The sequence below is a fragment of the Andrena cerasifolii genome, chromosome 6 (assembly GCF_050908995.1).
Source record: "Andrena cerasifolii isolate SP2316 chromosome 6, iyAndCera1_principal, whole genome shotgun sequence".
In the NCBI taxonomy this organism is placed as follows: Eukaryota; Metazoa; Arthropoda; class Insecta; order Hymenoptera; family Andrenidae; genus Andrena; species Andrena cerasifolii.
The window spans coordinates 11,992,518-12,017,825 of record NC_135123.1 but is presented as its reverse complement, the minus strand read 5'-3'; the positions used below and the strand labels follow the sequence as shown (position 1 = coordinate 12,017,825).

Below are 25,308 nucleotides of genomic sequence, written 5' to 3'. Positions count from 1 at the left end.
CGGAAGGAAGACACTGATGTTATTGAATGCACGCCGTATTAATGCACTGTTCGTAGCAAGAGCCTGCGCACCTTTCATGCGAGTATTCACTTAAATCCTTTGAGAAGCACGGCGCAGAAGGAGGTTTAGCAAAAGAGGATAGACGAGGGGTTTTCTCAACTGAATTTCGTAAATTCAACGTTAGGAGATATTGTGATATAAGTGGTCGCCACTCAGCCGCCTCAGACATCTGAATTTATACTCTGCCTCGCCGAAATTTCTCACCCCCAAAATAATATTTCTGCACACCTTACTTAAACAGCATCGTGGCAGTTTTATTTGGATGATTCCGAGACACCTTCAGCAGCGTTACTTTATAAAGGCAGTTACATCAGGATTTGTTCGCCGAATGCATTCGCGGCTGATTAATGAGAAGAACGAGAAGTAATTAGTGGGTTAAGTCGTTCGAATGTGGGAAGAGCTTGCCCAGCTGTATAATACGAAATATAAACCCTTCGAATGGGAAAGTTTCGCGATGAAAGTTGTCCGTATTGCGATGGCAAACCGGAAAACGCGAAAGTCTTGGGAAAGTCAATTTCCCCGGTTGGTGCCGAGCGTATCCTTAGGCTTTCTCCCGCCGCTTAGAAATATTCTCTATGAAAGTATCTTCAGACTCATCTTAGCTTTAGAAAACTGTATTTCGAGAGAAATGCTTTCACAGAGATTGCCGAGGATAAGGAAGCGTGCTAATACAAAGATGGAGAATTCTTTCGTGTGTTCCTACGCGTATCCAGCTACGTGCCCCACGGCGGCGTGGGAAAAAATCCCTCCGAAGAGTTGTATAATAATATCTACGTATCTTCTTACTCCTGTATAGTAAGAGCCGCATGTGAGACTCTAATTGAAAACTTTTTATTAACCCGATGAAAAATGACTGTTGAAGAATTCATCTACCAAAACCACGCAAACTTCCCCCTAACTACGGTTCGCCCTACTTTACCCGCGAAATATATAATTACGTAATCCGCACCTATCGAATAATCAATCTACACATTTATTCACATCGAGTCAACAAAATACTCATTTATTTCCCTTCCTAACCCAGCACATTCGAATTCAGGCCATTAGCATCATTAAATATTCCTGAACATCGTCAGCAACGCACATAACGTATATTCCCTCGCAGCCTGATGAAAAGTCGGACTGAACAAATCTGCGTGCTGCAATTATAGATCCTGTAATAATAATTGCGTCGTGATTAAACGTTTCCCTTATTCCGTTCCGCTCGCGCCAAGTTTCCCGACACTTGAGTACCATTATTGTTCATTTCACGAAGAAACCAGCAGATGCTTTTTTTTTTCTCCGCGGGAAAGGGAAACGAAAAGGGACGAAACAAGACGCAGTTCCATTCATGGGAGCGGCGATGTCGGGCGCCAGAAGTGCTTTCAGAGGTCGCGTTTCAAAACCCGGCCAATCGTGCTCCACTTAAACCACTGTCGCGGACTCGTTCTTATAAAATTGTCCTGGCACCGCGATAAAAACCGGGGCCGTAAAAAAAAAAAAGTGGGAGGCAGACAGGAGGCAACCGATTAAATCGGATGGCGGTAAATGAGAAAAGTTTCCGCAAGAGTTAGCGGATGTGGTGATAAAAGTTCCGAAATGTAAATGAACATAAAGCGTTTCGTTGTCCCTCGTCGTATATTTTTTTTTTGTTCGCTCCTCGTATTTTCCCGTCCCTTTTCGACCCGGCAATCCAGCAGTGTCACGCGATAGCCGTCCATCCGAATCCGCGCTGCCGTTTTCAATTACATCCAGCACTGCCGGGGCCGTCGAGGATTTTTATCGCGTTCATGCGATTCGGCGACAACCGGGGAGAAAACCGCGAGCAAAATTGTCGATCGCTGGCAATGGAAGGGGGGGCTAATAGGATAATGAAGTTCCGGCTAACTTCGCTCGTTTCTTTTCGGTCCTCCTCCATTCGGAGTGCGGCTGAGCTAAGGATGCGCGGTTAGATAGTTGTTGCGCTCGCGTGGTCTTGGAAAGGTAGCCGACGAAAGTTTTACAAGTGCCAGAGATGTCTGATTGGTGTCGGGTGAGTGATTGGGATCGGGGACGTAAATATTCGAACGTTCCTCGCTGCGCTGACGTACGAAGGAACCTTATTCGCGATGCGCGGTCTTATTATTCATAATGAATGCTTCATAACGGTGTCTTGCTTGTACGACGACTGGATTTTTTCGCTTGTACGTGCACAGCTAGTTTCCCCGCAGCTACGAATTAATGAAAGGATGTTGAGAAATAATGAGAAGTCGAAGGAATGATCCTCTGTTTCCCCGCTGCTAATATACATTTACAAGAAGTCTGAACCTACCCGTGGGTAATCGAGTAACTGTACAAAATGTCTCGCTGTTTAAATTGGTTCGGGTAATTGGATAAAGCAAATGAACGCGGTAAGATTGAAAGGAATTCTACTTCGGATGAGGAAATCTTGCTGAGAGCAGTGTTTCGACGTTTCGAATCTGTTTCGGTGCATTAATTGAAGGCTGCGGCTTGAAATCATCTTGCAGTTCTGCCCTCGGAGTCGGATTTACTAATATCCCCAGCATTTAATGCCCGGAGAGATTCCGCGCGGCGCTCCCGATAACGTGGCCATCGCGAAATTTCCAAAGACCACGATAAAGCATAGGCGGAATTAATAATCTTGCTTGCCCGGTTTGTTTGCCGAATATTAGCCTGTCCTCTGACACGGGGCGCGTTTGCGCGCTTCCCCTGAATACAAAGTAAAGCGGACTTATTCCCCCGGAAACGGCCATTACGCGGCAAAGTCCAATATTTAACCAAAATGCGCACGTTCTGCCGGGCGATCTATATTTCCCCGTAAGCTGGCAGCACGCTGGGTGTCGCTTTCGAAATGCATTCCATGCTCGCGCCAATTACAACCCTTGAATGTGAAACGCTAATACCGTTCTAAATGTCCGACTCGACGCAGGCTAATGGAAAGGCTGGCAATGAGAAGTCGCAACTGTTCGATTCGTTGAAACGCAGGCGGAAAAGTGACTTGGATTCGTGCGCCTTTCCTGTGGTCGACGATGGAAACGTTCGATCGCGTAACCGCTGGGAAAATGAATATTATATCGAAGAGATTAAAACGCCAGAATTATTATCCCCATCAGCGGGAGCTGAAAGCTTCCGGTGGGTGGAGGGTAATATTAAGGAAACTGAGCAGGTGGTAATCCAGGGATAGATCGGGAAACTAGGCCAAGCGGGGGCGGAGTATGCGTTCTATTCCGATGCTCTTAATTTTTCCTGAATACTCGCCTTGACGACGACCCCGGATATCTACTAGTCGGACCAGTCATTCCCCGTAGAAATTGCTGACTTCAATATCACCGGAAGATATTACGCCCCCGCATTAATCGTTTTCCCTGGAGAAGATCCGGCCGAAATAGCAACACCGTCGAAGGAACTTGGCTCGTCTCACGCGCGATCCTCGACGCAGCGATCCACGGGCAGCTGGAGCCGTAAAAAGAGCACACGCCCGCGAAACGTGGCCCTTATGGTCAAGATGAGAATAGTAATAGGAGAATTATGGAAAACCGTCAAGTTTGCTTGTTTCTTTGCGATGATCGTAACTGAGGAGCAGCACGACGAACTGGCTAATCGATTTGGTAGAGAATTTAATAATAGACCGTCCAATTGCTGATTACGTGACGGTATTTCTTCAGAGATAATTAGAGGCATAGTTGCGATAAGGACTACTGAAATACTGTTCAGGAGTTATTCAGTTCAGCGCACAGTTCCGTCGTAATTAGACGATCGTAAAAGTGGTAAAGTATTGACAAGAAATTTAATGAAGATGTCTAAGAAGCTACGGAGAGTTGTTTAAAGTACTCTCGATGAAAGGGCCGGTCGAGCATTATGTGTCTTTGTTATCAGCGACGGCTCCAGTCATAAGTTTCTTTCTCGACTAAAACCTCCTCGACTTCCTCCGAGGGCGCGCCGATAAAATTAAGCAAGATTACGATTACGCAGGCAATCATTGCCATCTTTTCTGTCATTCCTTCATTACTCCCCGTTCTAATGAAGCAGCATTGAGCGAAGCAGCATTCAAAGGAGATCCATCGACGTTGGGAAATAATATCATTAGTGTCTCAGGCGCAAAAGTTAACTTAACGGGATTTAAACATTTCAACTGAAATTACTCTTACATTTCTGCACGTTCCAAAGGCGCTTGTCAATCCGAAGGATCCTAACTCAAAGGGATTATTCTCCCGATCACATCGCGCCGCGTCTGACCACAACCGACCCATTCCCCTACCGTCTGACCTTTCATTTACCGCGCCCACTATAATCATACGAATTATTCACGCCTTTCCTTGCCGCATTCCTTAAAATGTACCCTACTCGACAAATCGCGACGAGTAAAGCCTGCTCGCATTAACGAAGCGTAGAGCCGGAGAAAATGGAGTGAAAGGTGTTAGCTCCCCCAGAAAGTTCATCGAAAGGGGAACAATCGATCAGTGACCAATCAATCCTTGATTAAGAGAAGCTTCCCAGCGGCGATGACGCTATTGCATCATTAGGGATGGAGGAAAGTCGCGAGGGTGACAAATAAAAGGATAAACTGCTCCGGGGAGGAGGAGCGGCGTAAGCTCCAAGGGAGAAACTTCGGCGAGCGTAATGACAGTTGCAGTGCTCGCGACACCGTGTTCCTTGTTAATACGACTTTGTCGTCGTCATAAGACCGGCAGTAAAGTTTAGATATATTTTACCTGACGGCGATGTCGTTGTTGCCACGCGTTATTCCGCCGTCCTCGCTGAAAATGAGGATACGTGTCGCGCCGCGATACCATTTGATGCTGTGAAGCCCTTCGCACTGCGGCGATTTCAGTACGCACGGCAGTTGCACCTCCGTACCAAGTTCAGCGTGCTTTTCGCTCTTCAGCCACGGCTCGCTGCTTCCTGAAACAACAACACACCGAAACGCTATGAATTGTGCCCGGGGTGCTCACTCGTTTGTTTGTTTGCCCGTCTGTTTGCAAAAAGGATGATGCCCCGTCGAAATCATTCCGCCGCGCGCCAGTTCCACTGACGCCACCATTTCGAGCAGCCTCAGTTACAATACCCGCGAGAGTCATTAAAATATCGTCGCGATCCAGCAGGGGGGTGTGGCGTTTGTCGTTAAATTAAGCGAGATGGGGAAAAATGAAGCCCGCTGGGGTTGGGAAGGATTTTTAAGTTTGGGAATAGAAACGACTTATATCCTGATTATCAAAGGTATAAAAGATACTTCTAGTGGCTTATTTTCGGAATTCCTGCCATGGAGCAGTAAAGTGCTGCGTGCAATTTTGGAAAGTAGAGTGTTACTGTGGCATGAGAAAAGGGGAGAAGAGTAATAACGTGTAACGCGTTTACGGGTCGCGACACCTTTTAATTAGATTCCGTAATTGCGGAACTGCCTTGTATCGCGACTTTTTAAGTGAGATGCTTCGAAAGAACACGTTTTCATCGTTCGTTATGGCCCGTATGGTCCAGATGCGTTTATAAGTGTTCGCAGAACGTCAGCACAGAGGAGATCAATCTCGAGGATGACAAAAACGCACTTTTCTGAATGATATACATACATACCAAGCGAACGTTCCAATATTTCTCTCCTATCGTCGCCAGGGCTATAAATACAGTATCCTTTGCATGGAAGCACGAGCCGATAAATCAGGAGAGAAATCATAACGTACTACGGAATAGGAAACAATTCTCTGTTTTAATCTGAAAGCGTATACTCAAATTTACAACACTGCGAGCTCCGTTCCAGATTTATATTTTGCAGACAGCTCCTCCATAAACCGGAACGCAGACTACTTCAGACGTTCTCGAGTTATAAGAATTTTTACGCGTCGTTGTTGCCGCGAAATTATTACTGCCTCGAATATATTAATTATAGTCAAAGGTAAACTGTGAAAGCCTGCTCTACCAGGACTGCTCTAATCTACATACAACCTGAGATACCACGTTGTGAACGCGGCAGTAAATTCGCCAGTCACAACTTATGATAAACAAGAGCATAATTCTTGGTTAATTCGCGCGAAAACTCTGTACAGTGAAGGGGGAGGGCGGGAAACTTGCGAAACTGGAAGCTCCTTGGAAATCGACGATTTAAGATGATCTATTAGCGGCTTCTGTGACACGCGCGCACACACACACACAAATTCCCACGTTGCTTCGCCAAGTTCCCCTAATTCTTTCAACTAGTTCCTTGGAACTTTAAATCAGGAAATTTTGTGAATAATAACTGGAGGATGTCTCTGGGGCGCATATCCTCCACAATATCTTAAGCAAATAAATACGCAAACAGCAAGGCGCGCACGTGGAACGATCCGAAATATTATTTCCCTGCATGGAATTCTATTTTACGCGTCTCATCCGTTTCCTCAATTTTCCGAGGGTCGTGCCAACTGTTCCAGCAATCCCCTCCACGAGCTGCATAAACATATCGCCCATAAAAATCCCCCGTTCGCCATTGAATCGAAAAGCTGTCTCAAAGGAGACAATAATCAGACAGCGGCTTTCGCGGCTCGTAAGTTATCCGCGTATCGAAAGCCGATAATATTTTCATGATAAACTACGCACCGGCCGAATCCATTCATGGGTAATACAATACCCTTGTAGACTGGAAGGGAATGCGCTCCAATATTAAATTACTATACAATATGCTGCGATACTTTGGTTCCCGTAATCATCATCCCTTTCAATTCAACGCCAAGGTAAATTTTTAACTTCGCATCTGTAGTCTCTTTAATTTCTCATAGGATACTCAACTACCTTCTTCAACATAATGCCACTTAATTACTTTTCCTGCCCCACGACGAACATCTTTACGGTCTCTCATATAACGACCCCCTACCCTGCCTGATTCTAACATCTGCTTACACTTCTTCGGCGGGAATCGAACTGCCTTACGTTCCCGCGGAGGGGCATGTTACTTATGTTCCACGAGGGTGCTTGAGGAAGACACGAAAACGTTAACAAGGGAGCAGGTATCCAATACTATGGGAACGAAAATCTGTTAGAGTTGGAGGTGGGACGCGCGGATGGTAAGTGCCAGAAGGAAGCTCTGCTTATCTTCAAGGGGGACTGGGCCCTGAAACCATATCACACCGCAAATATTACGTTCAAGTGGTGAATAATGTAGTGTGTCGAGAGGGTTCGCGTTACGGCTTCCTCTTTCGTCTCTAGCGACGCGTCGCAGTAGTTGTTTTACGGTTCCTAGGGCGCAGAGAATCGTACCGGGTCCCTTAACTCGTTCTCTATTCTAGAAAATGTATCATTAACTTCCTCTCTGTATGAACGTTAATCCTCCATCTATGCTCGAGAAGCTAGCTCTAGTGTCACTTTAGCGAAAATGGGAAACGCGTCCCGTTAAGAGATCCACCTCCTTTAATTGCACCAGATATTCTCTGGCAAAAAATTCAACCCCCCCGAAATCTGCAAACACTGTTCCAGGAACCGGGAAATAGTGAACCGCGGACATCCACAAACGCGCCCTGTTTTCTCAGCAATCACAATCGGCGGCGATCGCAACACGTTTAAGGAGTTAATCAAGAAACTTGCAGTCGGTTATCGGTGCAGCTGACACACCCCCGCCGCGATAAATATTTATCGCGCGGAACTGCGTGCATATATAATGACCCTCGGTGGATTTCCACCGGCAGCGCCGGTTACTTCGTTCGGAATTCCTGGTATCCTGTTGCTGCTGGCGATGCAGTTCCGTCGGATTTCTACACCCGTCTACCGACACTGTCTTATCGGAACGACGGTGTTCTACCTTAATGGTACCGCGTCAACGGGCCCTTTGTTGATCACTAGAGCATTATGGAACGAGAATGTGAAGTGAATAATGATACTAGGGAGAATGTATCGAAGTGATTGATATGTACCTGTTTCGAGGGAAAGTCTAAAGTTTAGGTAGAGTTAAGGTGGGTTTGATTGAAGTTGAAAGAAGAAATGTGAAGGAGCTCGTGGAAAAAGTTGATACTATCGAGGAAATATTGATGGTGTCCACATAATTTAAACTGGTTTGTGATATGCAGAAGGAAAGACTAAGGAAAGTTAAGAATTTTGCGTGAAATTGTTGGAAAATGTAGGATTGTAAAGTTCTTAGTTATTTAGCTGCCTTTTAGTCAAAGAAATTTTTAAATTAACGCGGGATGAAAGAGTTACAGACACATTAATTTCCATGGATGATGTTTTGGTGAATGCGTCTGACCATACACGATCTATATCACTTGCTGCCTTTCGATCCGCTTGCATCTCACATTCTACTCGCATATTTGTAATATCCTTTTTAAATCATTTTAAAAATACAAATATTTATCAACAATTTCGTTTAAAATTCTCTAGCTACATTTCTATTCCCTCTGAAAATGAACGAACCATTTATACGATAAAATTTAAAGAAGAAAAACTTCTTGAGATGAGATTAGTGGAGGACTCTACAGATTTTTATCAATTGCCCCTTCATTTTATTAATTCCACGACAGTGTTTCAGCAGTCAAAGGCTGGAGATGCTCTGTCCTCCCCTCGTATCCCCCTTGGAACATAAAATTAAGCATTCCAAGTGCAAGTCCTACTTAAAGGCAAGCCAATTCGTCGCAGCTCGCAATTAGACGAGGAAAGTCGGTCGACTCTATTAAGCAAGTTAATAATCGTTTAGGATCATTCAACTAAATTGATTCCACTACTTAAACGACTAAACTGTTCGCCGATTAATCGATTAACTCGGCGGTACTAATTACGGTAGAATACACAGGACCGTGCAACAATTCCGACACGGTTGGCCGATTTTCGAATATATTCCAATCGAATAAGTCCCCTTCGTTTTGTGGCTTTCATATGTAATGCCGTTCACAAGAACAAACCGCGTGTACGCCGAGATAAATCCTCTTTGCTCGCGATTAGATCGTCGCTGGCGTAAAACTGAGCGAGTCGAAAATCATTCGACCATTTTTATCCGTTTCCCATCGTTTTCCTCGGGGCCACGGCGCGGAGGAATGCCTACTACTATGAATTACTACGAATCGAGGAAGAAATTTCGATCGATATTCTCCCGTATTTGGAATTCCCCTCGGAAATTGAAGAAAGTCACTCCGAAAAAATTAATTCATCGACCTATATTCACTCAATTTAATCCTACCAAGTGTCCTCTAAATCTTGAACTATTCTCTCAAACACCCACTGCATCTAAACCAGCTATAGGTACTCAATATCTCGAAGTAACTTTCGTCACACATCCATCCTTACTCAATCGCGAGATTCCCTTTATCCGACATTAGTCACCGTTCGTACCAATTCAACAATTTAACGCAGAATACAAACAGCGAGGAACGAGCCACTGGAATCACGAGCTACGAACGAGAACTGATACCCAGCGATCCTTCAAGTCCCCATTTCCATTATGCCACGCGACTGTTTCAATCTGGAGAAAACGAGCCTGAATTTATTAACGAAACGCGAGCATTTATCACGATCCACGGCGGACGGTTTCATTTCTGCCGGCGAAATTACGTATTCAGGTGTCTGAGCCTATCAAAACGTCCGGGGAATCGCGCGTGTCCCCCCGTCCCGCTCCACGCGCACCACGTCGCTTAGGTGACTGCCAGCGGTGAACCAATTTTCGGCTGAAACTTTTTGCATCAACATGTAAATTGCCGGCAGAAATGGCCGGGCCGCGGGTAAAGACACGAAATACTTGCCGCCGTTCGGATAATGGGGAATTAGATGATCCGTCATAGGTGGAAACGCCACGAATATTTCCCCGAGGGATTCGCCATCGACCGGGAACGAACGATTTTCGTCGAACGTACGATCACGCTCAAATGGGAAATGGAAAAGACATCCCTCTGAGAAACTTCAATTGAAGTTTCGCGACATGTATCGGCAGCTGGGTTTCCTAACTCCACTGGCTGGCATTTATTTACCCGATTTATGTATATGGACGAGCAAAGCGTCAATTTTGAATAGTTCGATGGTTATTTGGCGATTCTCTTTTTTTATTAAACATAGTCGCAGAAATTTGTACAGCGCTAATTTATATTCTGTAGCAGTTGCTTCGAATGGAAATGCTTCTTTTACGATGCTTAACAGTTAGGTATTCCTCACAATTTCCCAATTTCCCTGGCTCGCAACTCGTTCCCAAAACTCCTTTGGCTAGACTAATTTAGATGAAAATGATATTCCTTTCCGATAGCAACTTATTACCGATCTACAACTACCCGTGCGCTGTTCCTAATTTATTATGCAGCGCATAGTTGCAGCAAGCTCGGGTTCGTGGATCAAATTTGAAAGCCATCGCGGGACAAGTGCCAGTAGAATTCTGCCTACGTCCATCGAGGCGCGTGTGGATTTCAGAAAACGCTGCATCGGTCAAAAGGAGACGCGGCAGCCGTAAAAGGCAGAATTTCGGCAGAAACGGATCCAATAAACTAACTTCCACTATATACCCGCTGTGTTATACTTCCGGAAGATCTATAAAATCCAGCCGAAGTCGTTACAGAACTGCTCGCCGACAGAGTTTATCTTCGACGCAGTTTCGCTGCTAGCAGGCTTTCGCCCCGCGAATTTGCGCGTCAGTTTACTCCGGGATCCCGAACTTCCGTGCAAGCCCCCGTGACCCTGATGCGAAATGGAGCACTCGCGACCTCTTACGCAGCGGGGGAGGATCGACCAGCTGACAGCGATTAAGATGCCCCTGATACCAACGAATCGCTGCAGATGCAACAGAAACTTCCCTCGGATAAGCTTCGACTAATAAAATTGAGAAGCTCCGACGTTCCGCCCACCCGAAACCGTATCTGGATCACCGTAGAACTTGAGAACCAACGAGGTACTTGGACCTTTTCAAAAATTTTCGACATAATCTCGGCAGCGTGGATGGCTCGGCCATCCTCTCTTCCTCTAGCATTCGAGTCGGTCGATTTTACAAGGGCTCCACGCCCCGAGGAAATTATGTTACCTACGTGGCCCGCATGGAATGAAAATTTCGATCACTACCGATCGCGGAGCGGAATTTTAACCTATCTGCCAACGGTACGATGTCGATAGGGTTGCGCTACACTTTGAATCGCACGGTACGGAATTAGTTTTCGATCTTGTTCATTGATCAGCCGGGGATTTGCTACAATGTTTATCTTGATATTGGAAATGTTCAAATTTTTATATTGCAAAAATACTGGAACGCGAAGTTTGAAACGTTGATACGGGAGCTTCGAAATTTTCTCGATGACCTCGCAATGAATACGCGATTACCTTTCTGAAAATATGTCTATCAGTTCGATCGTAGGTAATATTTTCAATCGGATTTTCATAAATCGTAGAAGATCGCTTTTAATTCCAGGGAATGTCCGAAAATTGACAATTAGATGAATTCATTTTGCGTGCGGGCGCACTTTAATCAATTTTTTTTAATATGATCATAATCAAGCGAAGCGGGGACCATGGAAATTCTGCTTCATTTGCTAAAAATACATCGTTCGCTCCAATGCGCGTAATTTGATTAAAAAACTCATTTCGCCATCGCAAAGCTCGTAATCACGCTTCACCCGCGGCCTGACCGCCCTTAATACATCTCACTACCTTTTTCTCTTTTTTTTTTGGCACACGCTCGAACACGTACCATGTATGTACGTACACGGAGCGCATTTAGTTTAGGAAGTTTTGATTACAGGCCGAACAGTGTAACCTGCGTGAATTATTCCCCTTTTCCGTGGAACAAGCATTTTCAATGTACTGGGCCAGCTATGTGCACAGCAATGGCTATATAATTTTAGATCCGGATTCTATGACAGAGAATTTTCATGTAAGAGAGAGTTGTGAAGCCCCGAAAACCTAGCCATTCATTTACAATTCCATTTTCAATCGTGCGAGGGTGGTATTATTCCAATTATGCGTGCCTTGCAAATAATTGTTTGTATTTGGTAATTTAACGAGGAACGTTATTCTGCCAATGTAGCGCGCAGTCAAATGTGACAGTAACGATGCAAAAATTGAAAGGATTTGTGTGAACTGTGATTGGTTTCTCGTATTCTTTGGCTACGTATCATCTGAATATATTATTTACGCGCAGCTTTGGAAATATTCATAAAGCATCCGACGTTGAATGGAATGAAATTTGGTAAATTTGTGAAATAGTTCAAAGCAGCGAGAGTACATATTTTTAGCCAGTAATACTTGAGTTTAAGAAGTGAAAGATTTAGCGACAAATTAAAAGAATCGTTTTTGCCATCTGTATTCATTTATATATTTTTAATATTATATTTATTTTAATATTTCGAAGCTTCATGGAAGAACCCTTAGATTTAATATTGTTAGCATCTTCCTCGGGTTAATTTAATATTGAAACGCTTTTCTGATTAAGGGGGTTCAGGGGCAAGGGTCCGTTTATCAAACAGTAGTTGCCCAAGTAGCATTTATCATGATAGAAACGAGGTGGACGCGTAATCGTAGTTGTTAAACGCGCCTTATTTCGAAGTTTATACTCGAGCTACATTTTTTTACGCTTTCGTCGTTAGCAACTTTCGCCTGATGGTCGAAACATGGCCGCGGAGTTAATGGACTACGGTTAAAAACGTATTTGTTTCTGCACCGTCATTACAATGTTTTGCGAGGGGGGGGCTGGACGAAGTTCGATAAATGACGAAGTTTCTTGCTGTGCCGAATTCACGATGCATCGGGGATCGGGTAAAATTTTGAGCGTCGCGAATAAAAAAGCCAGTATAAATAATTCCTCGATAACGTATATCGTAAATCGTAGAAGAACTGAGGCTAATTACGGGAGAATTAATTAACCTCATAATGGCTTCAGCCGTTAAATTGAGAGGCAGACTTTATAATCCTTTCGTATCGTATTTCTCTTGTAAACACTCTGCTCTCCCTTCTTTAGGTCAAGCTCGTTTTCATATTAACTGCAACATGCATGGGATAAAAGTATGTTCTTACGTTTCCATTTAAACGAAACATTGATAATATTGGGGAAATTTAGAAAGGCAGGAATATTATTCTGCAATGAATATTTTATTCTGGAACGACGTATACACAAATGCGAATACTCTGTATTTGTATATTAATGAAAATGTGTATAACCCATGGTGTGACTCACTATCAACTGAATATATATTTAAAGTGACGCTACAAGGTAGAAGAATAGCCAGCCCTTACCTGGGAAAAAGAGAAAGCAATATTAGCTCAGAAATTCGATGAGTTATATTCCGTTTCGTTAAAAGTGATATATTTTCAGAGAAACTACTGATTTCGTGGATGCTAATGTTTCCAGGAAAATCGAGGCAATTTCCCAGCATCTGTGGCCAACAACCATACAATTGCCGCGTGACCGTAGATATGACTTTAGTTTACTTCACGTTCCTATTTACCGTGCTTCCCCACCGAAAACAATGATAGCTCGCAAGTTCCATCGAGTTGCGCTTGTTTTCGGAAATCCCCGAGCAATTCTTTCCGCTTCAAACGCTTTGTGCACGAGTGGTGATAACTGTTGTGCGATTTTCATAATGACAAGGGGAGGAGTTACTGTGCAATAATCACATAAAACTAATAACAGACAGAAGAGCTGCAGTAGATGATACGATAAACAATAATACCGTGAAAAATTACTTCCAGACGAATATCTATTTTAAAAGAAGGACAGTTGCATTGCTGATCCAACAAGTATGTACATCCTGCGCGTTTACGTCTAACATAGTCTAGCTCGAGTCGCCAGGTGCGAGACAATAAGCTTTCAATTTTCGCATTTCTCGATTTCACCGAGACCGTGTGCCGTTATCTAACGCGGAAAATATTCCCCACTTGTTTGAACATTTCAATTGCAGGAGGTCCTCCCCTGGAAAGTAGAGTTTACCAAGGAGATAGAAACTGTAATTCCGCGGAATTGCATGCTACCAAGCTACACAATTTTTCATGGAACAAGCAACACCGATTGGAATCGATGACCGGCCACTTTCTGGCACACCACCAGGGACGGTAAAAATATGCCTGCCCAATACGATCTTTCCTCCCTTGCAAACGACTGCCACTTGCTTACACATTTTGTTTCCACACACCGAGCTCACTTTTTCGGTTTGCGAATCTACACGAAAAAATTCACTTCTCTATACACCGAAATTCCAGTACCTTAGAACTTGCACAGTTTCATTTAATCACGATCGCAAGTCACCGCTCTACGACAGAGATCTTCCTTGCAGGAGATCCAAGCAATTTATCAGTGTTTTCTTAATACACATTCCCCGGTCAATCCACCAAATTCTTCCAGCCAACCTTCGTCCTGGGATCCGTCGTTTCATTCCAACGAAAACTTTCGTACCACCCTAAAATCAGACTATTCACTTCACTTTCTTCGTCCCCGATACAATCGCCCGACAGTGGCATCGATTCTCGATGCCCCAGCCTGCGTCCGATCTAGTGATTCTTTATCAGCCGATAAATAAGAAAGGTTCCGCTCAGAAGGCCCATGAAATTAGAAGGTTTTCGGAGGGATCGACGGGACTCGCGCGGGTGTCGGGCATTAAAATGTAAAGTATGCTGCTGCGGCGAGGAACGAGCGTCGCTCGGGAGCACCTGCAGATAACGACGCCCCATCACGGGGCACAGAAAAACTTATCGACCCCGGATGCTACGACATCCTGCGTGCTTAACCCATTTCGGAATTATACAAATTGCGAGGGCATTAGCATAAGAGCCGATGGCGGGGCGGGCCGCGGAATAAAACTTATCCGCGATCGTGTACCGTCGAAATGATCCACGACGGGCATGTTAATCGCGGAAACTTCGGGCCTACGGTCTCCGCCGCGATAGTCGATGAAATCCTGACACGCGGGCTGCATCCATTAGGCGCGTCGCTCTCCTTTTCTGCGTTTCCTCGGCACCCGCGGCCGGGGGCAACGGACTTCCGTCGCCTTTCAGGATAAATATTTGCCAACTGGGATTTGTTCCCTCGATGGGGCAATGCTTCGTCGAAGAGTTCTTGACGAGCTTGTGTTGGTACCGCGGAAGGTTCTCGCGAAGTATTCCGGACGTTGTAATGGCTGGTTTGGTCGGGGGTTGAAGTGGAAACGGGTGCTGGCTGGATTACGTTACTTCCGCGGGATTTCCCGAACAGCGAATTGTACGATTTTATTGGGAACGGTGTTTTGAGTAATGAGGATTAGTCTGCCAAGAACGGGCGTTCGTTGGAGTTGCCGTTTTAGGGACTTTGTGAAGCGCAAATGGAGCGATGAATTCGTCAGCAGGGACGTGGATTTATTTCGTTCTAAGAGCTCGAAATCAAATAGCGGAGGGAAGGAACGAAACCGAAGTAAAACACTGGATAACGAAATGCACAGGAAATTTGTCTTTCCTAATTAAGCGCAGCAAATTGAATACGAATAATGAATCCCCTCCCCCTCGAGCCGGTGGAAATGAAACAATAATGTATCCCGCGTTGATACATTAATAACTTGGAACGCTATTATCTCAGCCCGACTACTCCGATTTTACAAACGATTTGTAATGGATGTTATTCTCCTCTGTCTCGCGAACGGCGAACCTTTCGATATTAATTCGAGAATGGAACGGTCGGCGAGCGGATTACCTTAGAAAACAGAGATGTTTCGAAATGAACAGCAAATAAATGGGAATCGACAGACGGGCGAATTTTATAATTAAATTTTGTTCACTTTTCTTCCGGGATTCCATTCTGGATGTTTGTTTTACATCGCGATTCTAATCGATATAAGTAAAATAGCGAACACTCAGTTGCAAGACGAATTAACAACTCTACCATAATAATACTCACTTTCAACTAAGTGGACAAATAGTCCCAGCAGCTGAAATGTACCTTATAAATAATTTCCTTTTACTTGAGAACTTGACCCAATGGAAGAACTATTTAGAAAATTCAATCATCTGAATAATCCCCCATAAATTCTTCTGTGTTAATGAAGCACACTTATATTTACTTATCGCTTTAAAAAGTTAAGAGACACCCACTGGCTCGCAGTATATGGTCCACGCCAGGACCCTATCCAACGAAAATAGGATCGTAATCGCATTAAAACCATATCTGGCCGGGGCTATTGGGTTCGAGCGAAAGAAATTCGACCGGAAACAAGGGTGAGTGTAATTGAAACGCTATCATGAGGCACATTCGGCTGTACGGCGAAAGCGTGGCGCCATTGAGGATCCGATGAAACGAGGGACAAGAGACGACACAGGAACAAGCAATATGGGCACGGTCACCTGAACGAAGCCACTTCTATTTCCGCCAATTCGAACTCCCCGACGACGTTAGGAAATTCATTGTTGATACATATTCGCTAACAAGTTCATCCTCGCTGTACGCGCCAAGACGTTTCACACAATTAACTACCTATCAATGAATCAAGGAACTCCGCTTTACTCGACGAGGATTCTGTAGTATTGATTTGGATTTCAAGTTATCGTTAGAAACTGACACTGGCACTGATTGTGGAACGAGGCGAGGGAAACTTGCTGTTTCTTTGAATAGCCATCAGAGTGGATTCGTATGCGTCGGCTGTTAGAAAGCAGAATTCTGATAATAAAATAGAGAGTTCCAACCTTTTCCATTTATTTAACTAACTGTATCAACACCGCAGCTCAGTTCGGGGGAAAACGGGAAAGCTAAACGTCCGTTTCCATTCGGTTGAATATATTCTTCTGCCTGTGGGGGAGAGGAACCCAATTCATACAGAAGTTTGAGGTTTCGATCCATCGGGAAGTAATAGCCTTGGGAAAAAGAAAATATCGTTGCCCGAAAACTCGATCGAGTATCGTCGATCCGGTTTATTTTGGCCGGAGGAAAAAAGAAGCCGAACGTCTGTCCCGCCGGGGTTGTTTACGTCAGCCGCCATTATCCATTCGCAAATAAAGATCAATTTCGATTCATTTGAAACGGCGAGGCTTAGCCAGCAGAGGCACAGATAGGACTCGGACGATACCACGTATGGACACAGAGAAACTCCCGTAAGCTTAGACTTAAGCTGCTTCTGAAAAACTGCCTCTCACTGCGGCCAGGGCAGGCTTAGAAGCGGTTATTCTCTCTTTACCAGTAGAAGCTACAGCTACAACAAAGAAGATAAACAGGTGCCGCCATATTTTCCTATTTAATCATTTTCATCCCCTTAAATGGCCGTTCGTTCGGCCGTGTTCCCGTAATCGCCATCCCCGCGATCGAAATAAATGCACCGCCGTTTCTCCCTGTCCGATTGTTTATCGTTCGTTACAAAATTCGCCAGGCAAAGCGTCGCCTGAATAATTCCTGCAATGAATAAACTGCTGGCCTGCTCCACGCGCGTATTCCATATTTAATTCCAAGGGGGCTTAAATTATCGCGGTTGCTGCGTTGCGCCACGATCGCCTGAGATCTGATAAAAATTGAAGCCAGCCTGCGAGGCTTCACCATTGCGCCGTTATGGCGTTGGCTCTCGTGATTTTATTTAACGAATGTGTAGCGTGTTTTATGGGACTTTTAATGCACGGGGTAGTTGAGGATTGTAGCTGTTAATTGGCTAGCGGAGCTCGCGAAATGCCTTTGCTCCATTAATTCCTCGGCACCTATGCATCTTTTCAATTTTCAGGGCTCCCTTTGCATCCTCCACGCCCCCCCAGGCGCGAAGAAAATACACTGTACAAAAAATCCCCCGGCGGGTGAGTAATAATGACATTACTATCCGTCACATCGCGAAGAACCGTGGATGGAAGGGCGCGTTCTTTGCGCCGATGGCGCGCAGACGATTCGATCGCTGATAAATCTGATTCCTCCCCTTTGAGGGGGGCACATTTCCGTCATGAACTGTGCCCCCTTTCACGTTAGACGCCGCGATTCCCAGAGCGAAAGGACAATGCACGACGCTTTGCCACGCTATTGATCGGCCGCATACTTTACAGTCATCCCTTTTGTGCCCCCTCGCCCCGTTTTCTCGCCGCGTCTAAAGAAAACGTACGCGCGCCCGGCGGAAAAGGGGGTGGAATGACTCCCCGACAGGATATTAGGCCGCGATGATGTAAACGTGAAAGGGTGTTCGCGCCTCGCTCTAATTTCACCGAGCCTTTTCTCCAAAAGGTGCATTCAGACCGTTAAAAGGATTAAGAAAAACGCGGCTGAATGGAATTGCACCGCGACGCGAGGAAGCACGGGGAACGCGGACTCCTTTGGCTAGCACTCGCTTTTGAGCGGGACCGCCGCTCCAGCTTCTGCGCCCGCGAGCCCAGCGATCGTTGCTGTACGATAGCTGGCAAAGTGAAGAATATTTTCGATCGGATCTAGCCAGGGGCGATCGTCGAATCGCGATAAAGCTGCTGTATGAATTATTGGAGAGGGTGAAGTTGAATGACTTTCTGTCAAGCAGCAGCTATATATTTCGGACCTGACAGTCCGGATTAGATGTAAACGTCAGGGAAGTGGTTTAATAACGAACGATGGGTTCCGGTACAGTAGTATTGTAAAGAACAACGAGGAAGTGGGAACGAGGAAATGAAATACAGGGTCGTGTTATGTACGGGGATAAAAATTCCGTGGAATTGTGCTTGGCTAATTCTATCGGAACGTAGTTACCGGGAATTTCGAAATGCAATCGAGAACAATCGTTTTCAGGCGACAGGTCGCGAATTTGCCATTTTATTCCCATGCAATTCGAGGAGAGGGGCCATCCAGCGGATGTTCTTTTCATCAATAACGCTTCATCCTTTCATCCGCCATCGGATCTAAAAATCCGAGGATCATAATACCACGGTCGGGTGGGAAATCGTAAAATCGATACGCGTCCTTTCGGCGCGATCGGAGGTGTAAGGATACCGAAACTGTCCGAGTGGAATCGATGGCGCGATTTTGATAAAATCCTATCACATCGATGGGTTATGCACCTTTCTTATAAGCAGACTTATCAGTACCACTAGTTACACTGTTTTTATATTTCATTAGCTAATTTCATTACGAACTTTATGTCGTGTTCGGGAAATGATATTCTCAGTGACATTCGGCGCTTTAATTTGAAAGTCAGTAGATCCTGATCTTCCTCTAAGTGGTCTGTTTTTACAATTAATAATTTTGTAAAGAATTTCAATAAGACGGATTTAAATACGATCTTTAACCTATGCCCCGCGGATTATAATATAGCGGAGTGCACGCTGAAGTGTGTCATATCAATTTTTCTCCTCTCGAGCACAATCGTTATTACGGGGATGCTATTCGCTCTTCATAAAGCATTTCGACCGCGGGGCATGTCACTTATGAAATTCATAAATTAACCGATATCGATACACTCGTTTCAGAGACATCAAGAGTACGGTATAAAAATCTCAAGACGAAGTCTTTGAGAAAAGAGAGAAAACACGAGATTGATTTCACTCTGGAATACCTTATGTTGCAGAAACAGCCTCGCTGTTATTACGGAATGAAATAATGCAGGTCCGGGCTCATGCACGAGGAACCATTATACCTCCTCATTATACCGTGTAACGCGAAGCCCCTTTTAAAAATTTAATAATAATTTGTCATTTCTATTCTAGAATATCGCGAGAATTTCAGAATGATTTTCAGCTTGAACGCTGTTAATAGTGCGATTGTAATTTTTCCTAAAAGTCTATTCGCACATTGGTTTCACTCCTTCAGCCATCATGCCCGGTGAAATTTTCAGTTCGATCCACCGTTACGCTAATAAGGCTTTTATGCGGGGGCCTTTTCACAGTACGCGCCGGCCAATTTATTTGAGAGCGTGCTATAATGCTTTCCCTTTGAACGGGCAATTTTACTATTAATTTCCATTTAGCTGTTAATAAACTTTTTCGGAAAAGCCTGTCGCGTTACTTGGCGAGTGCGATGACATTTCGAACAGCCACGCGTGCACTTTACGTACGAATAATTAACGCACCGTGCATCGGCGGGACACAGGAGAGGGACGTGTGAAAAGGATCTAGTTCGATTTCACGGGTCGCTTGTATCGCTCAACAGAAAATTGTCGTTATCGTTGCAGCTCCATATCGACTATTGAAAGCTTTCCGAGCGATTCCCAGTTACCCTTTCACGATACACCATCTATTCTATGCTCGTTAATCTACCCCTCTATTCCACCTTTCGCGATTTAAAACTGGAACGCGATTCAATCAGCGCCGGAGCTCGCTGAATCTACAATTACTCATCCTTAGGTCAATTACCTTCGCCAATCCACTTTATATGTATCTCTTATTTCTTACTGCATACCTAACAGTACTTTATACCGTTGAAAAATTGAAATGCATAGTCTCGTTTTACGGGCCACATGGCCGTTCGGATGGCCGTACCCCCAGACGAGGCCGGAGAGCGTATTCCGTGATGTAGGATCGAGTCAGATTCAGAATACACGCGGTTGCATCCGGCTGCGGCAAAGAATCGCTTGCTAGCAGCTGAAAAATCTTCCAGGGCACGTTTCCTAACGTGAACGAATACCTTTCCCGCTGTCTCCCGCCAACAATAAGTCACGCGTCCCGAGTGATAACTCGACGTCTGTTTGTTTTGGAGACAGCGTTTCAACGCGCCCGGCAAAAACCCATCGGTTCGTTCCTTTATTTTACAGCGACCCTCGGAAAATGTCTGACGATAAAAGGATTCGTGGCCTGTTTCCGGGCAGTTTGGCCGGGCGTTCGAATACATTTTAACCGAGTAGTCGCGCATGCAGGGGGTGTCTCGTTATCGGCGATGAAAGCTTTTAAAGAACGTATCACAAATTCCGAGTTTCAAGCAGAGTGATTACTAGGAGTTTCTACGCAACAGCTGTTTCAAAAGAAACAACCGTCTGCTCATTCAATCGGCGTTTCGTTTCACGTCTATCGCACCCCTGCCGATCCCTTGCCTTCGGCTCTAGAATCACAGATCAGACTGACACGAACCGCTGTCGCGTAAACAGTAAAGCTTGAAGGCAGATGCAGAAAATACGCACAAATGCGACGTCGAAGAAGTCGTGTAATACCGTCGCGCAGGTAGAAGCTTTCGTATAAAGGCTACCACAGACCAACGCGAATATTCGCGGCGGCAGCGGAGCCGCCGCGGTTCAGCAGTCTTTTAAGGCTCCCCCAAACCAACGCGAATATCCGCTCCCCGCCGCGGATCAGGTAAGGCAGCAGTCTTTTATACGTGGCTGCTTATGGACAGCCTCGTCTGATCCGCGCCAGATCCGCAGCCGCCGCGAATTTTCGCGTTGGTCTGTGGGAGCCTTAATACCGTCTCCTCGCTTTCCCGGCTGCCACTCCTCCCGAGCTAGACTCATTACTTATTTCGGCTTATTAGTTTCGTGCCAGACATGTATATATCAATGTGATTATTAGCCTAGAAACAGGCTGGCTAGTCAGCCAGACGCAGCGGCGCCGTAGCGAAGGAGCTGGGGGAATTATTGAAACGGGGGATTTCAACATTCCGGCTCGTCCTCGTTCGCAGGAATCGCGGAACGCTCGTCGAACCGTTGAAATATTACGAGCCGAGATTAATGCCCGCGAATTTCTCTATAAAAATTTAATTCCCAGCCGGCGGCACGGTTACGAAACGAACTGCACCCGGGCTGATGTATTTCTGAGAAGGAAACCCAGCCGGAGTTGTTATTACTGCGAAAACAGAGCAGCAAGAAGGGAACGTTATCGAACGTCGCCTAGTCGTATTCTTGCTGTTTGCAATATCAGACCCTAGAAAATTGTCGAGAGTTATCGACGTAAGCAAATAAAGCGAACACCATCGATCAGAAAATGCTTCTCGCGAGAACGATGCTCGTGGACCGAGGAAGAGGATTTCTCTCCTAGGTTCTTTGTTTTTTTTTTGTTTCTCAGGCGTGATGGTAATTAAAATTGAAAGTCGCGCTAATATGGGAGAGATCGAATTGAAGAATTCCGAGAGCAGCTGGCACGGTTTCGTAATGCAGGGTTATTGGAATTATTGTTGAATTCGAGTAGGGACCTGAAAAGCTTTTAGTGCTCGAATTAGATATCCAATTTTGAGGGGGTTTTAATATTCCAAGGAGAAAGACCTCGTTTTCTTCGTCAAAGCTATTTTGTACGTATGGAGCATAAAAAGAAGATTTCGGGAGAATGAGCTCCAGACTCCCTTAAATACGAGATTTCGGAGAACACGTGCCTTGAAGGATATTACATTGCGCCACGTATCTCGTCATATTTTTTCATCGCGTTTTGGAAACTCAAATTACGGGGAATAAATTCCTCGCCGCGTTGTTCCCAGACGCTACCGCGTCGAGATAGCAGTGGCCAGGTTTTACGATAGCAGAGTTTTAGCACGGACTAACACGAAGCAGCTTCCACGCCATAGCCAGCAAGCTCAGAAGATGTACGAACGCAAATGCACAGAAAGCACGACTTTATAGCGTATGGATCTAAACGATCGCCTCCAGATGGCTGCTTTAAATATTTGGAAAATATCTTACCGCATGGCAATTTAGCTCTATTGCCTATTCGCGCATCACCACTATCGTTTTCTCTAAAAGCTATTACTTGTGTGAATTTTTCAATATGACGTTCCTCTGTAGCAAGCAGATTTTGTGAAGATAAGATTGGAAACATTAGTTCTCTCTAAATACAGTTGCAGTGCAATCATTCTAAAATTGTCACTTGCTTTCTCAAGAATCTCTGCTTTATTAGTACGTATTAATATTTAGAGGGTATGCACGTTTGTTATTCAGCGTGTCGCAGTGATTAAGTGTCGTAGTTAAATTTCCATAGAGACACATTCATGCTTACTGGCGGCGCGACTACGTGCTAGTAGTATAAACCATAACATATCAGAAGTGGGCTCTAGTGGTTCATGCATACCTTCCAGTAGTACATACTACCAATTGTCAGACCAAGGGAAGTCGATGGCTTTACGCATCAAAGGTAAATCCACCATTCTCACCATATTCTCGTAGCTTCTTGAAACTGCAATTTACCAATCAATAACTCTGCAGAAAAGTATGCTTTTCACCATTCCATTTACCAACGATTTTCTGTTTCCACGGAAATTAAACTTTTTATCCAACAACCGATTGAAGGCGAATAAATTTCATTTTAATAATTTAAACGGTTTGAAATGAATGTTGAAAGAGTATTGAAAAGGAAAATTGATATTAAATAGAAGTTCAAGTACCTACGTTTATACTATATTATACTTACCGAATATTTATACTTCTGTGCTTTTTGTAGAAATGCAGTAAGCATCGAGATCGAATAGCAAATAATTTAATGGCATCATTTCAAAATAGATATTTGCTTAATTCGCCTTGTTGACTGTTCTCTAATGTATTAGCATTTCCAGTTTGACTTTGATTAGCCTGGCTAATAATTCCTGCTCCTTCCTGCGTTTCCCAGCTACTAGAGAATCAGGAGAAGTCTCCTCGTACGATGCAAGCTTTGCAGACTTGCAATCCTACCATGACATCGTAAGTCTCGAGCTTCCACAAGCAGCTCTAATACCACCGAGGAGACAGCTTTATTTTTTGAGAATCGTTCGGTTCTGGTTCGTGGGACAATATTCAGAATCACATTCGTCGACTATCTGTGGATAGAATTTTATCAAGAAATATTTGTAACTGTTTCCAGGAAAATAATTGATTTTTCCCACGAAAAAAAAACATTTAAATCATTCCTAACACAAATTTAGAAAAAAATCGAACTTCTGTATTGCTATGTAAAACTGCATTAGAATTATACGATATTCTATTGAAGCTCTGAATTCACAAAAATCTGGGACAACCCTCTTACAGTCACGAACAAATTCCACGCGGGAAAAAAAAGATACGTGTCTACTTTGGTAGTGATTTTACATGTTTCTGTACTTGCAAGCTCGTCGAGACACAGTTATTGCGTTTTATTAGCGTTGCAGTATCTGCTTCCGTAAACTTCGTGTTTCCTCTGCAAAGAAACTTTGCATTGTAAGAATTCGACCAGGAAGAAGTGAAATTGTAGTGGATCGAATACTTTTGGTGGCGATCAATGCAGAGGGTTCTGTGAGAGTGGGAGAATGTGGGCAACGTGACACTGGTCGACAGTGCCAAGGCGATCATCGACGAGCAAACACGTATCGATGAAATTAATTCCATCACGGACCATCATGAAATTAATTTCACAACGGGATTGGATCGCGTTGATTGCGCGAGAATTTCGATCAAATTCCCTGCCATAAAGTAGAGCTGATCGCACGTTAAAATAAATTCAACCACACTTCCCTTGAATTTAAGGAAAGAGCAAATCTGTCGGATTATATTTAATATCGATGCCATGCTCGCGAACACAAATCTCGCGCCTTCTCATTGCAACTGATTTAACGGGAGAAGCTTAGTGCGCCACGAAGAATGAATAATTAAACTTTGAAAGCTTATTCTACTCACCCCCCCGAGGAAGAAAATAATTCACAAAATTTGAATATGTATACTTTCGCTACAAGTTACAAACACTGGTTTTGATAAGTTGTGCTGGCAGTGGACGTTATTAATTAATTTCGTAATTTAATGGCTCCCATTTAGAATTTCTTCTGTATTAAAATACGATTACAAACTGCTTTGAGATTTCCCGTATTATTTGTGGAATGCGTATTAAATCGTTTTGAATTAAATTCTGCCGCCGTTAATAAATTATTTTATCGCGAATGGATTGAAGAAACTTCGTGAATTAACTTTCAAGGTAGTCGCAATTTATTGCAACTTTCTGCCGGGAAAGTAGGGTCGTGATTTATGTTCACATCCTCCATGCAAAGGTAATTGCAAGTTTAAACAGCTTGCGTGGAGAAAAAGGGGGCGAAGTTTTCCACGAAGTCGTGCTTCGTTGGTGTTTATTCATTCACGATCTCCTGATCGACTGACAGTTTTCAATCAACGACCACTTGGGTGTCTCGCAAAATATTTAAATAGAGTTAATATAGATTCAACTACGAGCAATTTCTTCCCCCTTACACAATACATTTAGACTGGCCTGAGTTTGACTTGCACTTTAAAGAAAATCCGATATATGCAGCTTCGTCCAAACTTGGGGAAACAAAAGAGAATATAAGCGGAAGAAACGGAGGCTCAAAAGTGCCGCGGCGTTCCTCTGCTTCCCTCCTTTTCCGCAAAACAAACTCTGAGACAAACAAACACTCTCTTGCGCGTGCAATTTTGGTCTCGGTTATCCCTCCCTTCTTAACAAAGATTCTCCCTCTTTCTTCACTGGCGAAACGTCGTTTATTCGGCTACTCGAGCAGAGTGAAATTTGAAAATAATTAATTAAACTTATCACTCGACAGGCTGCACAAACGTTAAAAGCCGCGAATCTGGATGCTCGAAAGGA

At 44.3% G+C, this 25,308-nt stretch overlaps 1 protein-coding gene across 8 annotated transcripts in view; it reads right to left on the bottom strand.

Annotated features, from left to right (window-relative positions):
• Positions 1 to 25,308, bottom strand: part of Nrm (neuromusculin) — a 280,335-nt gene that overhangs the window by 84,050 nt on the left and 170,977 nt on the right. For all 8 annotated transcript variants that reach the window (XR_013085468.1, XR_013085469.1, XR_013085470.1 and 5 more), the window contains exon 2: positions 4,752 to 4,941. Coding sequence is in view for 5 of the 8 variants with exons in the window: in XM_076813987.1 (XP_076670102.1) it covers positions 4,752 to 4,941 (190 nt within the window). In the remaining 3 variants the exon portion in view is untranslated. The remainder of the gene's footprint in view (positions 1 to 4,751; positions 4,942 to 25,308) is intronic.